Consider the following 16,520-nt stretch of genomic DNA (forward strand, 5'->3'; position numbering starts at 1 on the left):
TTACAACGGCTTCGAACGCGGCTCAACCAATCAGAATAAAGAGCCGGAACTATCCGTTTATTAGAACTTTTTTATTTTGCTACCTTTATTTCTGAATGTTCCATTATTGGAATGGTACATTTCTAAACAAGCAGTAACATTTAAAAATGCTAAATAAAAGAAAAAACGTTCCATGAATGATGTATGGCCTAAATAAAATTTTTGTGCTAACGTTTTGAGAACATTATTAAACATAACATTACTGGAATATTTTTTTTCATAACTTTGTAAATGTTTTTGAACAACTCACTGACGATTTGTATAGATAGATCTGTGGTATAGGCGTATGTAAATCTAAAAGAACGTGTTACATTATTATTACACTACATATAGGCCTAGGCTACTTTTGATATACAAGCGGTCAAAGTGCTATGGTTACCTCATACATTTAGCGCAAATTATCTAGCATTCATGGTTACCCTACTAAAACGCTTGAAAAGGCTGTTAAACATAAACATAGCCTATGCCTATATGTAAAAAAAACAACACACTTTTATGATTCTAACCTTTTGTGTTGACTTCCTTTGTTAAAATTGATAACGACCTCGTCAGTCTTTGAATTGTAATGCATATCAAATGTAATTTAGTACTGATTATGTTTTACACTGTTAATCCTTATGAAGAAGTGATTTAGAAAAATGAGAAACGAGACTACATAAATGAATTTGAAGAAAGCAATTTGATGGCAGAGGAGTCCGAGTTCTTGTGAACTGCTATTCATTAACAAGGTCAGTAGGAGTCATATGATTTTTTGCAGCAATGAATTTCCATGCTGAATTTCCACATTTCTTGTTCATAAATAGTACTTAATTCAAACAGTCTGCACCAAATCTTTATTTTAACATATTTAACAATACAAATTAAGGTTTTTTTAATTAAGCCAAACATGAGAACTAAATTTGCTACATTACAAGTCTAAGGCATCAACACCATACGACAGATGAAGTGATGTGAACAGCTAATAAGGCCTCTCCTCTCAGAGTGAATCTACTAAAAAAAAGAAAAAAAGGCCAAAATATAGGACTAGCACAAATAAAAACATTTCAGAGATAACTTGGCAGGTGGTGCCACAGAGTGAGGAATTTGGGAATGTGCAGTAGAAAATAAACTTTGATTGAAATCATATTCCACATTATTTCTTCTATCAAAAGGCATGTCACCTTTATATCATCCTATAAAACATCATAAACCGAATTCCTCCTGCATCCCAATAGCCACTATATTACATGTATCGTGCATTCGTAGGTTGGTGGGCTGTACAACTCAGCTGTTTGCAACAAAGTATAATAAAGGCAATGGTGCAAGTGTCCGTTTGCAGCTTCCCTCATTTGGGATCTAGAGGTGGAGTCGAGTCAACTAAAGTCCAGGTGACGCATCTTCCTGTAGTCCGTCTCAAATAATCCCATACTGGGCGAGCTCGTGCAACTCCAGATGGCTAAACGCTTCCCATGGACACACCACAGTGATGTCTGTGCATGAAAGAAGTTGGCAGATGAAGCACAGTGAGAAAAAAAAAAATCAGTTTGCAAGAGTAATGGGTTTAGCATAACGCAACACAGTAATTTGAACACTACAAAAGCTACGTTCCAAGGGCTGTACTCACCAGTGCCAAGACCCTCCATTCCTGGGATCTCATCTCCAAATCTAATGAAAAGAGAGAAGAAATTGATCACAAAATGAAGTGTATTTCCTAATAGATCAAGTAGATTTAAATGTTGTCTACTCACCCTTTGACCCCCTTCTTGGGAGGTTTGCTTTTGAATTGTCTTGTCATTCTCTGTTTGAATTTAGGGGGTCCTCTTCTGGGTGTTGTTGGTCCTACTCTTTTTGGGCTCATGGGCGAGTCACTGAAACTGTCGCAGCCATTTCCCGAGCTCATCTCGTACAGCTCTGTGTTTCCAAAAAAATGATGTGGGCTGTAGTGTTTGTAGATGTCTTCTCAGTGAGTGTCAATCTCTCTCCTTGTGGTCGAGGAAAGTCGGCTTAAATACACTCAGACTGGTCCGTGTTTGCGTCAGTGGGTCAACAACAAAGCCTGACAGATTGTCGCAGTCACACAGCGGCAATCCGTTCCAGGTCAACTCGGGCAAATGGCTGGGATTACTTCTTGGATTCTGAAAACACAAACTGGCCTTCATTGAGAAATCTTTCTAAATGGTCAACTCGCATACTTCAGTACACCTGGAGAGTCTGTCATGGGTTATGGTGAACGTGTGTTTCATTTATGGCATATGTAGAGGAAATGAATGACAACAAGATCTTATGCATACTTAAGGAATTCAAGCATGTCAACAACTTTGATAATGACATTACCTTAAATGACTATATAAGCAAGAAAGATGTGTTTCAAAGAAGTGAGTTGGCATACATAGTAATTTTACTTTTAAAAAATCAACAATTGCACATTTCTCTTATGTCAAAGAACTTTCAGATATCTGCAAACACCATCATTCATTGACTTTCCTCAGGAAATAATGAAGAAAGTTGAGAATAAACAAACAATGACTTTTATTATGTTAAAAGTAGCATAAATAGAACAATGACACTGAAAAATCTGTTTTTAACTTCATCTCGTGAAGTTTAACTTACTGTTAAATTATTTTAAAATCGTTTATCTATCTATCTATCTATCTATCTATCTATCCATCTATATAAAATACAAAAATAACTAATTTTGAAATGGTTATTGTGGCCGTATTTAACACAAGATATCAACATTAAAGTGAGAAAGACAACAGTATTATCTACACTTAATATGGAACAGGGCTGCTGACGTTCAGTGTGGCGTAAGCTATGTTAAAAGACTAATTCACTTAAAGTTAAGTCCCTGGCATTGTGAGTGATATTGACCAGTGAGCACCATTAAGAAGCTCTTGTCAAGCAGAGACAGATGTCAAATGTAAAACTGGGATATGAGAGTCATGTGGCTGAGAGCTTTAATACAATTGAGAAAGAACACCTGCTTCTTTAAGAGAAGTGGAATTCAGGCCAACAGGTAAAATATCATCTCATGCAGGCTTTTCTGATTGCACATGAACTGATACAACAATAAAAAGACTTTTATGGACAGTTTAAAGAAAAAGAGACTTCAAAGTCCTCCATTTCCAGTTCACAGCATGATCTGAGTCTCTTTGAAAGTTAACTTCTCTCTGAATTACCCGCCATTCCCTGCAGGCATGGATTATCTGTAATATCATGGAGCTGCTAAAGTGTATTTCGGAGATCTGTAGAGAGCCTTCTGTGGCAATGGCACAAAACTTACCTTGGTCTCAAATCAGTACCTGATAGTATTTCTGTTCTTTTTATTTTACTGTTAAAAATGATTTATGTGCGTAAGGATTATTAGTAGTAGCAGCAGTCAGTAACCATACATACACTTTTATAAATACACATAAACAATGTTTAAAAAAGATGAAATAACACAGACAGACATTAAAGGGTTAGTTCACCCAAAAATGAAAATTCAGTCATTAATTACTCACCCTCATGCCGTTCCACACCCGTAAGACCTTCGTTCATCTTCAGAACACAAATTAAGATATTTTTGATAAAATCCGATGGCTCTTTATGAATGTTTTGTTTTGAATCAAACTGCCAAAGTCACGCCCCCCAGTGGTGAACCATTGAAAATTCGAAACGCTTATGATGTCACAAAGCCTCGTTTACTGAAATCACGTGACTTTGGCAATTTGATACACGCTCTGAACCACTGATTCGAAACAAAAGAGTTGTAAAGCTTCTAAGCTTCATGAAGCAGTGTTTTGAAATCACCCATCACATATTATTGAATAAAGTTATTTTGTTTTTTGTCTTTTGGTGCACAAAAACTATTCTCGTCGCTTCATAACACCACTGAACCACTGTAGTCACATGAACTGTTTTAAATGTGTTTTTAGTAGCTTTCTGGGCATCTGAAAGTGTTATTTATCTTGCTGTCAATGTAGGCCTCACTGAGCCATCAGATTTTATCAAAAATATCTTAATTTGTGTTCCAAAGATGAACGACATGAGGGTGAGTAATTAATGACAGAATTTTCATTTTGGGGTGAACTAACCCTTTAAACACCAATCCTGCTAGGAAAATGTAATTCAGCTTTTAAACAGAAGGGGGTGGTAAGAATCTTAATAAAAGCTGATGAAGTGAACTTGTTTGATAAAGCACAAGGGCCTCAGCAATCCATAGACAGTAAAAGAAATGGACACAGCGACCCCATTGGAACTCAATTGAGACAAGTGAAGCCCATTTTTAGCGATTTTTAGCACTTCCGTTTCTGACGCGCAGACTCAAACTAAGCTTGATGACGTCAGCACCCTGTCTGACAGATGTAAATCTTCTAGTAGCTGTGCGTGCAAACTGCCATCGTTAATCTTGCAGAGATGGCGAGCTTGAGCGGGGAGTTCTTTGGCGTGAGTGAGCAGGAGTAATTATTCTGATTAATTATTTTGTATAGTATTTTAAAATGTAACGCCAGTACGCCATATTAAGTTAATGCATACTATTGCCTGCGAGCTTCTCCTCCTGTCTGTACGGTAAATTCTCTACTGTGCGACAGAGAGTCGAGTGGTTATGACGCAATCGTTAGCCTATTTTTACAAAAACTGTTTCTACGGGCCATAATGTAACATAGAAGGTAATGGAGCCCTTTATACATTGTCGTGTATCTTTAGAAATAAATAATGGACAAATTGAGTCTTTAAACGCCTCAGATGTAAAGTTATGTGCTGTCAAAGTGACGCCAAAATGAATGGGAGTCAATGGGATGGCTAACGCAAGTGAAGTTCTGCTACAAGATGGCGGCACGCGGCCGACTTCAACTTCCGGTCGACTTCCTTGGGCACTGCAGCAATCTCATAAGGGGCCCAAAGTTTACTTATTTTTTAACTTTAACTTAATTAAAATGCTAAAACCTTTTTTTTTTTTTTTTTTAAATCAAGGTATACTATAACAGGTAAACTTACATCATATACACAGTTGAGATCTCACTCAAGATGGTTTTGACCACTGTAACATATAACTGGTTTGTGCAAAAAAGCTTTGAATATTGTATTGGTCAATGAGAGGACATGGAATTCAAACGATTGAGAACCACTTTTCTAGAGAACAAAAACAGGTTTGACCGAGTGATAAAATCTGTGGCCTGAGGCAACTTCTTCAGCATTCCTTCTCCACACAGAATCCCTTCATCCCTCTTCTACTTTAATGCAACTCCAGCAAAACCAGGATCTACCAATCGACTTATGCAAATACTACACGCATAAAAATCATAAAACACAAATGTTGAATGCTACAACAAAGTATATGGCCAAACGTTAATAAAACAAAGTCTAATGCAATAACTGACCGATTTTGTCCAGGTATGCAACTGCTACACATCCAACACATTAAAGGGAGCAACAAATGTAGCCTACATGCTAATCATAATTTATACATAATTGCAAAACTTATAACTTTATACATTTAACATACAGCTTTTGTACATATATTAGGCATATATTAAGATATTTATTCATTTAGTATTAAATTAAATTGCCTTCAAATTGTATTAAAGTCACATTTAACGTTACTTGACGTTTTGAATTTGAGTCATGTTACTCACTACAGCAGAATGAGCGCAGCTATTTGCAGCAGGCATTGTTTAACAGAAACGCAGAAAATCCTGTCGAGGAATTTACAGACATGTTGAGACAAAGATGTCATAAATAGCCTATTTTAGCAGAGGAGTTTGAGCACAAGGCATGTATAGGAGCTCATATTGTGGTGACCCAGATACCTGCTGAGACGCTGCTGCACACTGTACATTGACACTGCTCTGTCATTTTAACGAGTTCCTATGCAGCATGTCATTAATATCTTGATACGGCCAATACAGCATAGTTGTACATAAATAGTTGTAAATAGTTGTAAATCAGTTTGATTACACAGTATCAGATTGACTATGCTAACGTTGCAGTTGCTTGCTTTGCAGCACGTGCAACAAACAGAGAGTGCTGTAACGCTCACTCATGCGTGTCCTGTCAAACTATTTTGACATTTTACATAATTTTGCCATTTTTAGCAATGTGATATTCTTTTGCAAGTAGCTACAAACATAAATAGCGAAGTTTACAAAACCGTAAAACAATTTTAAGTACACTTGGCTGGTGTTTCTTTCAACAGCTGTGTTAGTGTGAGGCGTTGAGTTGTGATTGGTAAACTCTATTTCCTGGTACACACATGATCTGAAAACTCTTGAACATCCGCATCTGCAGTTCTGCAAGACGAGACAAGGCGGTAAGACACTTTTACTTTATTACTTCACTATCTAACTTTGTTTTCCGTGTTAGAAACGATTTGTTTCGCTGTAGGCATGATGCAAAGATGTAGACAATGGAAACAAGATGCATACTGATATTTTTTAACGTTGGCAAAACGTTTTTTTTTTTTTTTTTGGATTTAAGGCTTATATACGTGATCTTTGTTATTTTCATTTTCATTTTTTGAATGACATTCTGATATGGGAACACTGTCTTGAACTGTAGTAGGTTACATGCAGATTTAAACTTGATTAATTCTCAAGATTTCAATTCACACAGTAAAATGTATGAATTAATTTGACAGGAATAGGCAATGTGCTACAGAATGATATTAATATCTGGTTTTTGATTATAATTTGGTGCATTAAAAATCTCACTTATGCCACAAAGACAGTATTAGCCCCATCCTCTAACTTTTGATGTACTTTTTTGGCAAAGTCGTATGTAACCACATCCTCTTTTAACGAAAGACCAAACTGAGATCCTGTTCTGACTGGCTCCTGCATGTGTCAAACACCTTACTGGCATCCTTTATCACTTTATAAGCATGAATATTGAGCAGAACGAACAATTCAAAAGACTTTTACATGTTACATAAGAAATAATGGTCTGTATAATGGATGTATCAACTTAAAGGGGTTTATTTTGTACAATATCCTACTACTTGTTATGCTGCATGGACAGGAAATGTTCATTTTAGTTGAAATTATTTTATTAGCTTCACTTTTCAGAAATATCTGAGCTCTGAATGTTACAGTTGAACAAACAGAATCAAGTATTCCAGAAAGCTGTGTATTAAAAAAGTTGCCACATCACTAGGACATATCAATATTTCACCGTATTTTATTTCATTTAAATTGTCCTAAATATCTCTTGTTGCTATTTGAGTATTAGACCATGGGTAATTTTACTTGTGCATGGATGAGAAAGTTGATTTAAAGTGTTGGTGAATCGCTATTATTCTCTGTCGCCATTCAATCCTTTTTCCTGTCATTCAGTAGCACCTCTAACTGTCTCACAATGCCCTTGCTCTGAAAAAAAAAAAAAAATCTTTTACACACTCGCATAGCAGGCACTAAATATGATGGTGGTGTTGAGTGTCTTTATAGCCAAACTGATATGGTTTAATCAGCACGAGAAGGTGTATTGCTATTTTATTGCAGCCTCTGGAGAATTCAGATATGATTTTCTTTTTTTCTGAAAGCTCGTTTTGCCTTGACATGGTTTAAGGGGCTGTGAAATGATTGGAAAATTCTTGCGATGCCTTTTAGCCTCATATTGATGAGAGCAGTAGAAGACATACGTCAAGGTGCATCACTGTGCTGATTAATAGCCCATAAAAGCTAGTGTGGAAATGATTTTTGAAGAGATGAAAACTTTCGAGGTTTTCTTTTAGTTCTTTCAACAGCTAACGCTGTTTTTCTCTGCACAAATAAACAAGTGCAGTCACTGGAGAAGCAGCCAAAATATCACAATGCCTGACAGAACCCTAAAAAGGAAACTGTGTATATTAACTGGCAGACCTCGATAAACAAGATCTTTGTGTATTGATCAAGACAGCCTTTCACTTCCTTCTTGGGTGTTTGTTGTTCAGGCCTAGGCTTGTGCTGAACTTCCTGAAGTAGTGGAGCAGAGCTGAATCGCTAGTGAACTGCGATTTCGTACAAGCCTCAAGAGGAACCATTCAGAACTACACCAATGTGATTTTATGGTTGTTTCAATTTATTTTACTTTGTTGAGACCCAATTTGAGAGCACATTCAGACAACAGACGACAAGCTTCATATTGTCAAAAGAATGCCACTGATCTAGACCAACTGTGGTTGGATTTAGAAGACTGCTCTTGTTACTTCCTGTTTGTGCAACAGTTTCCAGTCATGCAGATCATAAGTAGAGATGTTTCTTTGTCAAAAATGTGTTCGTGCATCACTTGATCATTAGTCTTTTATGATTTTTTATTTGTCTGTTTTCTCCTTGTAAGTTTCATTGGAAATCACAGGCTGCCAGATAGCAGTGGTCTTGTACTCTCAGCTTAGTGTAGTTTGATAGATCTATTATGTAATCTGTCAAATCCCATTTCAGAGCTGCTTGATTTTTAACAACTGTCAGTCAGTCTAAACTCGAATCCCAGATTGCGCTAGCTGACCAATGTGAAACCTACAAAGTCAGATAGAATAACCACAAGTGAGATCTCTTTAATATCTCAATTTTTAATTCAAAGGAATCAGTTTAAATGGAGAACAAAAAAGATACTTAAAGTCGGAATGAGATGGAAGTTGCGATAGTTTTTCTTCCCTTTTGTGACATATATCTGAGTGAAACTGCTTCCTGAACTAGAAGAAATGTAGGCGGGACTTGATTTTGTCCATTAGGAATTGATTGGATGGTTGTGGTTTGCTATTGCTGTGATGTCATGTGAGTGACAGGCTGTTCCATCAGTAAACATGTCATCAGAAAAGAGATGTCACTGCATGAGGTAGAAGTTATTTTGATTAAATTATTTTAATTAAATTATGAGTTTGAGTTAAAATTCATGATTTTTTTTTTTAAATAACATATTGGTTGAATGCTGCAGTTAGCAGATGTTTGTATTATATTTTTGCTTTTGCACTGACACTTCAGTCTCATGCCGTCTTCATATGCTCTTTTGACATGTCAATCTGCACATACTAGTTTCCTTTGGCTGTGCACAAGAATGAATAATTAACTTCCTATGATTATGATACTTGTAAGTACTTGTAATGTTGCCTTTGTGCAAAGTAAACCTAATTTCTAAAATGGATAGACTTTAAATTCTGATTGGATGTGCCACATTCTATAGCTGTTTTAAAATGTATATAAAAGCACAGCACATTTTATATTATTGCGCCAGATTACAACATTGCTTAGCAAACGTAACTGTCTACAGTTTAACTAATGCAGTTTTGTGATTATGATCTTTTTTTTTAAAAATTTTGATTATCATTACTAATAAATCATTACGTTATTATCTTTTTTGTGTGTTTTCTACACTTTTTTTTTTTTACATTTTAATACTTTTTTTAAAAATTTTATGTATGGTGAGTTGTAAAAAGCATTTCACTGCATGTCGTACTGTTTGTGGTTGCGTGTGTGACCAATAAAATTTAAATTTAAAGACCCATCTAAACAACACCTATATTAGCATCCCCACCAATGCACAAAAAAGTTATTTTTATTATAAGCATCCGCCAAGTAAGGTTCGCTGCATCCTGTGCTGGCCCCCGCCCACATCCAAGTGTGACGTCAGAAGCCACGCCCGTGTCCAATACGTCACCTTGTGACTCCCCATCCCCATTCTGCCCCGGAAACCCAATTTGTTGTATGTAGGTTTCTGATTGAAAGGGTTTTTAGGCAGGTTTTGCATGGGTTTCAGGCATAAGGGTAGGTTTTAGGTAGGTTTCAGTATGTAAGTTTTTAGGCTTGTAAGTTTTGAGTGGGTTTCAGTGTGGTCTGTCATAACAAGAGAAACATAAGAAGTGACTGAAAAAGAATTAGGTTTGAGGGTTAAGTCTTCTCAATGCTTCTTCCTGTTTCAAAGTTAATGAGGAAGCGTGATTTTTTTTTTTTTTTTCCTCCAAACCACTTCACCAGAATCCCATCCTGCAGCTAATTTCATTGGTTAAAGTTACAGTGACGGGTAGGTTTAGGGATCAGTGTTTGGTATAGACCAATAAAATCATTTTCATTTTTGGGTTAGTTCACCCAAAAATGAAATTTCTGTCATTAATTACTGATGTCGTTCCAAACCCGTGAGACCTTCGTTCATCTTCGGAACACAAATTAAGATATTTATGATGATGAAATCCGAGAGGTTTTTATCTCCCATAAAAAGCAAAGAAATTACCAAATTCAAGATCCAGAGAAATAGTAAAGACATCGTTAAAATAGTCAACATGACTACAGTGGTTCAACCTTAAAGGGATAGTTCACCCAAAAATGAAAATTTGATGTTCATCTGCTTACCCCCAGCGCATCCAAGATGTAGGTGACTTTTTTTTCTTCAGTAGAACACAAATGATGATTTTTAACTGCAACCGCTGCCGTCTGTCAGTCAAATAATGGGAGTGAATGGGAATCGATCAATAAGAGTCGAAAAAACTTGCATAGACAAATCCATATTAAACCCTGCAGCTCGTGACGACACATTGATGTCCTAAGACAAGAAATGATCGGTTTGTGCGATAAACCGAACAGTATTTATATCATTTTTTTGACAATTATCATTGTCAGAGCGCGATCAGACCTCACTAAGTGAGTGCTGAATGCAGTTGGACATAGTGGTGTATTAGAGGTAAAAAATGACATAAATACTGTTCGGTTTCTCGCACAAACCGATCGTTTCGTGTCTTAGGACATCATTGTGTCGTCACGAGCCGCAGGGTTTAATTTAGACTTGTCTGTGCATGTTTTTTCGACTCTTATTGTTTGATTTCCCGTTCACTCCCATTATTTGACTGACAGACGGAAACGGTTGGAGTTAAAAACCATCATTTGTGTTCTACTGAAGAAAAAAAGTCACCTACATCTTGGATGCGCTGGAGGTAAGCAGATAAACATCAAATTTTCATTTTTGGGTGAACTATCCCTTTAATGTTATGAAGCGATACTTTTTGTGTGCAAAAACAAAACAAAAATAATGACTTTATTCAACAAATTTATGCCTTTTGGTGATAAATAAAAACCAAAATAAAAATATTTCAAAACACATTTCCTGCTTAAACATTAAAGCACACTTGTATGATAAACAATGCAATTATTTTTCATATTGTTTCTAAAATTGACAAAATTATCCACAAAAAAACTTTTTTCACTCAAAAACTGAGGTGCCTACTCTCAGATAAATGAGGCCTACGATTAATCAGATGGAAAAAGAAATACAAAACCAGTCCTAAATGAAAGAAAACAAGTTGACAAAAAGATTGAATCCAATATCTGGTGATAATATAGCATAATGAGAGATTTATAAGCAATTTTTTGTAAAGCCAGTCATTTTTGACTGGTAACACCACAAGTGTGACAAGGTGAAACCCCACCCCCCTCCCCCCAAAAGTATGAAAATTATCACCAAAAATTTTTTTTAAATAGTTATGACCTGTGTGAACAAAGTCACGAAGTTTCAGTCCAATGCGATAACATTAACTAGTATTTTCTGAAAAAAAAATCTCTGGGTCAAAATGACCCGAACACCGCATGAGGGTAACAATGTCTTTACTATTTTTCTGGACCTTGAATATGGTAATTTTGTTATTTTCTATGGGATGTAAAAAAAAAACAACAACTCGTATTTCATCAAAAATATTTTAATTTGTGTTCCGAAGAAGAACGAAGGTCTTACTGGTTTGGAACAACATGAGGGTAATTAATGACAGAAATGTCATTTTTGGGTGAACTAACATTTTAAGAATCACCTGCAGGGCAGAGTTTCTGCTGAACTGGTTTTGGGGGGGGGGAATCACGCTTATGAGAATGTGACGTATTTGGACATGGGCGTGGCTTCTGACATCACACTTGGATGTGAGCGGATATCCACCGCAGGCTGCAGCGAGACGCTTCTGCCACTTTAAATGCTCAAGCTCTTTGAAGTAGGATGGATTCTGATTGGCTGTCAATGATTTTATCATTCAGCAACTGAAAAAAAAATAATTCTGAAAGTTATTACAATGATATTGTGATCCTCTTTGTCGTTATAATTATTGTTGTGTGGACTTCACTATTCTCATACACTTAGAACGATTATTAACTTATAGTTGTTGTCCTTGGTGTGATGGGCCTTAAATCAAACTTTTTGTAACCTTGGTATTTTTTATATTGCTGTTTTCTGAGTTCTCCAATAGTAACAAAGCCACACAAAGGCTTATTGCTTCATTATACTAAATATAAATACTACTTCAGATGCAATCCAGTGTGTCTTTACCTAGTTCACACATCAGATGATGTGCTGTTTGTGTCATAGCTTTGCACCAGACATGCAGTGAGATGCTGTAATGGGTTGGCACACATAAACCATTGTCCTTACAAGTCTCTTGAAAAAGGCTTCAGCATTGCAGCACCCCTCAGCAAGACGCTACCAACAACAGAGCATCAAGGCCGTGTGAAATGCAGAGGCACGCCCAGTGTAACCTCTGACAGGTCCATGACCCCTGGGAGAGATGACAGAACGACATGCTGGAGAACTACAAACTGAAAGAAAGTCATCTTCGACCAGAGGGGAAAAAAAACAGCATGTTGCCCCTGAAAGAGAGAGTGAGAGAAAGAGAGAGAGAGAGAGAGAGGGGGGGGAGATGAAAGGGGAAACAATGTGATAGTTGATATAAAATGGGGGATGGTAAGAATAATAAGTGTCTCTAGAGAGCAGAAATGTGAAGACAGAGAAATAGAACAGGGAATAAAGAGAACAGAGGGGAAAGGATACTGTGTGTGTGTGTGTGTGTGTGTGTGTGTGTGAGGAAGAGGATGAGATCATCGCAGTCTCCTGTCTAATGAGTGATGGGGTTGGGAGGCGTGCTGAACTGAGGCGGAGGGTTTGCTTCTCATGCCGGTGGAATCAATAGCGTCTGCAGACTGGAATACCGTTCCCACATTACCGCCTCATTGCCAACACTTCAGCCACAGCCGGTCTTCCAACGCGGATTAAGCACAGATCATTTGTGCATTTGTTCACTCCCTTACTTTCTTTCTCTTTCTCTTACGTACTGTCTTTCTACTATCTCTCTGTCTCTGTCTCTCTCCCTCTCTCTCTCACTCACGCTCTCTCTCTCTCTCTCTCTCTCTCTATCCAACCCACACCCAGTGATTCTGTATCTTGTTTTTTTTAGTGGCGGTAGAAAGGATGCTGCTGTGAATTCTTTTTTTATATATATATGTATGTGTTTTAGAAACAGATTTTTCTGTACCACAGGAGGTGTGCTTTCTTGATTTTTTTTCCCCCTGATTTTTTTTTTGTGGGAAACCTTGTGGAAAAGAGCTTACTCACAATGTTGGGCTTGGATGTTTGTGAATTTGGTGGACAGTTTCTTGAACTGCTCTGGTTAACAGTTTGCTACAGAGGTGAGGATGCATTTATGTTGTCTATTATGAGATAAAAATGTTGAAAAGTTGAAAATGAGGTACTAAAATTAACTTGAATGTATGCTGTTTAAACTCTTCAGAAAGACCTCAGATGATCTAATAGACCAGCCCTAAACCTTCAGCTGAAGTAGTTTGAAGCTTGATGTGAATGGTGTTTATAAGTTGCAATGTATCCTAAAACCTATTTACATTTCAAACTGAAGTCATACTGAATGGTCATTTTAGGTGATGACTTCCTTTGTGGGTAGACATTTTTATAGTTTGCATGTGATGCAGTTAAAACAAGCGAAGTTGGATTGATCGATATGTATTGATCGATTGGTTGTTGCTCTCACAACATTGCTTTGTGTGTGTGATCATCATGTTGCTTGTAATTACATGTCACAGATGTTGTTGATTCAGGGCTTCACTCTGCAGAGCTGCTGCTTACTGACATCAATCCAGTGTTGCTCACTCCCACTTTACCTCTTTATTTGTGTCTTCCTTTCTCTTAGTGTCTCCGTTTCACTTTGAAATCTTGGAAGTAATGATGTATGACAAATGAAACCTACTTTTATGTGTAAAGAAGAGAATGAGTGGGGTGGGTTACATTGACATTGCTATCTCAGATTCCTATACAGTATGTGGCTTCTCCATGAACATTCCCATTAATCTCAATGGCAGTTGCCTGGATGACGCAGAGCCCCCCGGAAGTATGTGATTTTGCTCACGGGTGTTCAGTTTTGCAGGTGTTTTGAGGCAGTCACCTGACTAGTCACTCAAGAGACAGGAAACGTATAAATATATAGTCAATTCAACTTAAATTTAAGCACCCCAAAAAACAAATCTGCCACTGGTAAAACATTTACTATTAAAAAAATTGCAACTGTATGGTGTAGTTACAACATGTACCAACAGGGGCTAATGGAAACATGCTAACCAACCAATCCCGACCTGAACCTCATGAGGCGTTTTACAAAGTTGGAATTGCGTACAAATTTGTATGACATGATTCGTAGGAAAACGTATGATTCACAGTAAAACAAAAAGTAAGCATGAACAGAAGGTTGTATGAAAGCGTACAAATGAAATCGTACAAATTCATACGGATTCCAGTTTAGCAAAATGTAAAAAAGTTACGAATTGTCAAAAGACTGTTGGATAAACTTTGTATTTGACTCAAATCTGTTTCGTTTTTTTGTCAAGTCTGAATGTCAAAACAACTAAAACAAAACAAGTTTACAAACCCGATTCATATTAAATCCATATGTGCTTTGAAATTCGGTCAAAATCTGATGTTTTGGAATGTGCCTTAGCCTAATATTGATACACCAGACAATAGCCCTGTCCTTAATGGCACACTTCATATGCTCTTGTAGACTTAAAATGCCCGCTGTGTGGACATGATTGTGAAGTCCATGAGACCATAGGGTGTCCCATTTGTCATTTTAGGATTCAGAGGTGTGCTCATGTGCACCCCCTTTGCGGTCGATTGATATGCATTTTTGCCGAGCGCGCACTGATGCGAACTCCACTGCAGACTTCTTCCCGACAGTCAAAGCAGCGTTCCTGTGCGAAAGTGTGGATTCGTAGGAAGATCGTGAGTGTTAGACGTATAAAACAAGCACTGTATAAACAAACAGATAAATAGTGTGGATAGTAAGATCGGATTTGAAAACCAAACCAGATTTGTGTGCAGTGTGAACAAAGCCAGAGTAGTTTGAGGCAAGGTGATTCCAGTGGAATCAATGGTGTTTAGAGAAGGCCCACAAACCCGGGCTCCAAGGGACGGACCGGTGCACAGGTTTCTCAGCTCTCTCTCTGTTGGACTGCAGGTGCTGACACACTGAGACCCCCTGTGGCCCGGCAGAGCTGCATCACGACTCATTGAGCCTCAGCTGCTGCTGTGCTGTGCTGTGATGGATGGCTGCATGTCAGAGACCTGACACATGTTTAAAGGAGTAAATCAATTAGATTGCATGTAGGAGAAACTGAGATTTAAAAAAGCTGACGTGTTTGTGCTCCCTGTAGGGAAAGGCCATATGAATGAGGAGGATCACATGCATCATTGCACTGCTTGCAGTCAGGTGTTCAACTCTGTTGTTTCACATTGCAGCTGCTGTCTGATTACTGATCCTGAGAACTCTGAATCCTGAATATGTCCCCAACTTTTATGTGTACTAATGCTTATTTTAATGGTTTTATACATTTTTTTTTTAGTTTTTGATCATATTTAAATATATTAAATATTTTGTTGTATTGGTTATGTTTTCAGTTACAGATAGTAGTACTGTTTTATATTTTACACTTTTTATATTTTATGTTTTAATTTTTTTGGCTTAACCATCTTCCCATAAAAAAGAAAGAAAGAAAGATTTTTTTTTAATTTCTTCAAAATGGTTTAACAATTAAAGGCAAAGAAATTAAGAAAGCTATACATTTTATTATTGTAATTTTATTAAATAATATTATTATCATTACTTTTATTAAATTCTTAATGTTTCATTTTACAGAAAAATAGTATTACAATAGTTATTTTTTTAAATTTGTATGTATTTTTGTTCATTTTTATGTAGGAATAATAATAATAAAGGAATATTAATAATTATTATTTCATTGTTATATTGATATATAATCAAATTCAAATATTAAGCCTAATTGTGCAGAACTAAATAAGCAAATCTGGACCTCTTGAAAAATCTAATTTTAAATCGCTGTCACAATTTTTATCAGAAAAATTCCAATTAGATTTTTTCCCCTAAATTGTGCATCCACTTGCCAACAATTTTAAATGTATTTTTGTTATTTATATTACATATATTTTGGCTTATTGGTTATTCTTTCAGCAGATAATTGTCTAGTGTGTGTGTGTGTGTGTGTATATATATATATATATATATGAAGACTTCAGATGCAAAAGCCTCTAAGTGCCATCTGAAATTTTCTTCTAAAATGAGCATTTTTATCAAGCTTGTACATTTATGTTAAGTTATTTCACTTTAATGGCAATGAAAAGGACCTATTAATTGCCGTTAAAGTGAAATTACTGAACCTAAACATACGAGCTTGATAAAAATGCTCATTTTAGAAGAAAATTTCAGACGGCACTTAGAGGCTTTT

At 36.6% G+C, this 16,520-nt stretch overlaps 2 protein-coding genes across 5 annotated transcripts in view; one reads left to right on the forward strand and one right to left on the reverse strand.

Moving 5' to 3' along the window:
* Positions 1 to 853: 853 nt before the first annotated feature.
* Positions 854 to 6,088, reverse strand: LOC125275772 (retinal cone rhodopsin-sensitive cGMP 3',5'-cyclic phosphodiesterase subunit gamma). Of its 3 annotated transcripts, none has more exons than XM_048203046.1 (4): positions 5,811 to 6,088; positions 1,767 to 2,153; positions 1,643 to 1,683; positions 854 to 1,508 (listed from the first exon to the last, which is right to left on the reverse strand). In XM_048203046.1, exons 2-4 carry the CDS (start codon positions 1,916 to 1,918, stop codon positions 1,432 to 1,434), a joined length of 270 nt encoding a protein of 89 aa, XP_048059003.1. In that variant the 5' UTR covers positions 1,919 to 2,153; positions 5,811 to 6,088; the 3' UTR covers positions 854 to 1,431. The 3 variants fall into 3 exon arrangements, with proteins under 3 accessions (XP_048059003.1, XP_048058995.1, XP_048059013.1); XM_048203038.1 differs by having other exon boundaries at positions 5,637 to 6,088; XM_048203056.1 differs by lacking the exon at positions 5,811 to 6,088 and adding an exon at positions 4,999 to 5,389.
* An 89-nt stretch (positions 6,089 to 6,177) lies between these two features.
* Positions 6,178 to 16,520, forward strand: part of arhgdig (Rho GDP dissociation inhibitor (GDI) gamma) — a 31,368-nt gene continuing 21,025 nt past the window's right edge. The window contains exon 1 of one of the 2 annotated variants that reach the window (XM_048203025.1): positions 6,178 to 6,310. Coding sequence is in view for 1 of the 2 variants with exons in the window: in XM_048203017.1 (XP_048058974.1) it covers positions 13,328 to 13,400 (73 nt within the window). In the remaining variant the exon portion in view is untranslated. Of the gene's footprint in view, positions 6,311 to 13,152; positions 13,401 to 16,520 lie in introns of those variants that run through there. The other variant, XM_048203017.1, reaches the window with a different exon arrangement.

This window comes from Megalobrama amblycephala, linkage group LG1 (genome assembly GCF_018812025.1).
Source record: "Megalobrama amblycephala isolate DHTTF-2021 linkage group LG1, ASM1881202v1, whole genome shotgun sequence".
NCBI classification, from domain to species: Eukaryota; Metazoa; Chordata; class Actinopteri; order Cypriniformes; family Xenocyprididae; genus Megalobrama; species Megalobrama amblycephala.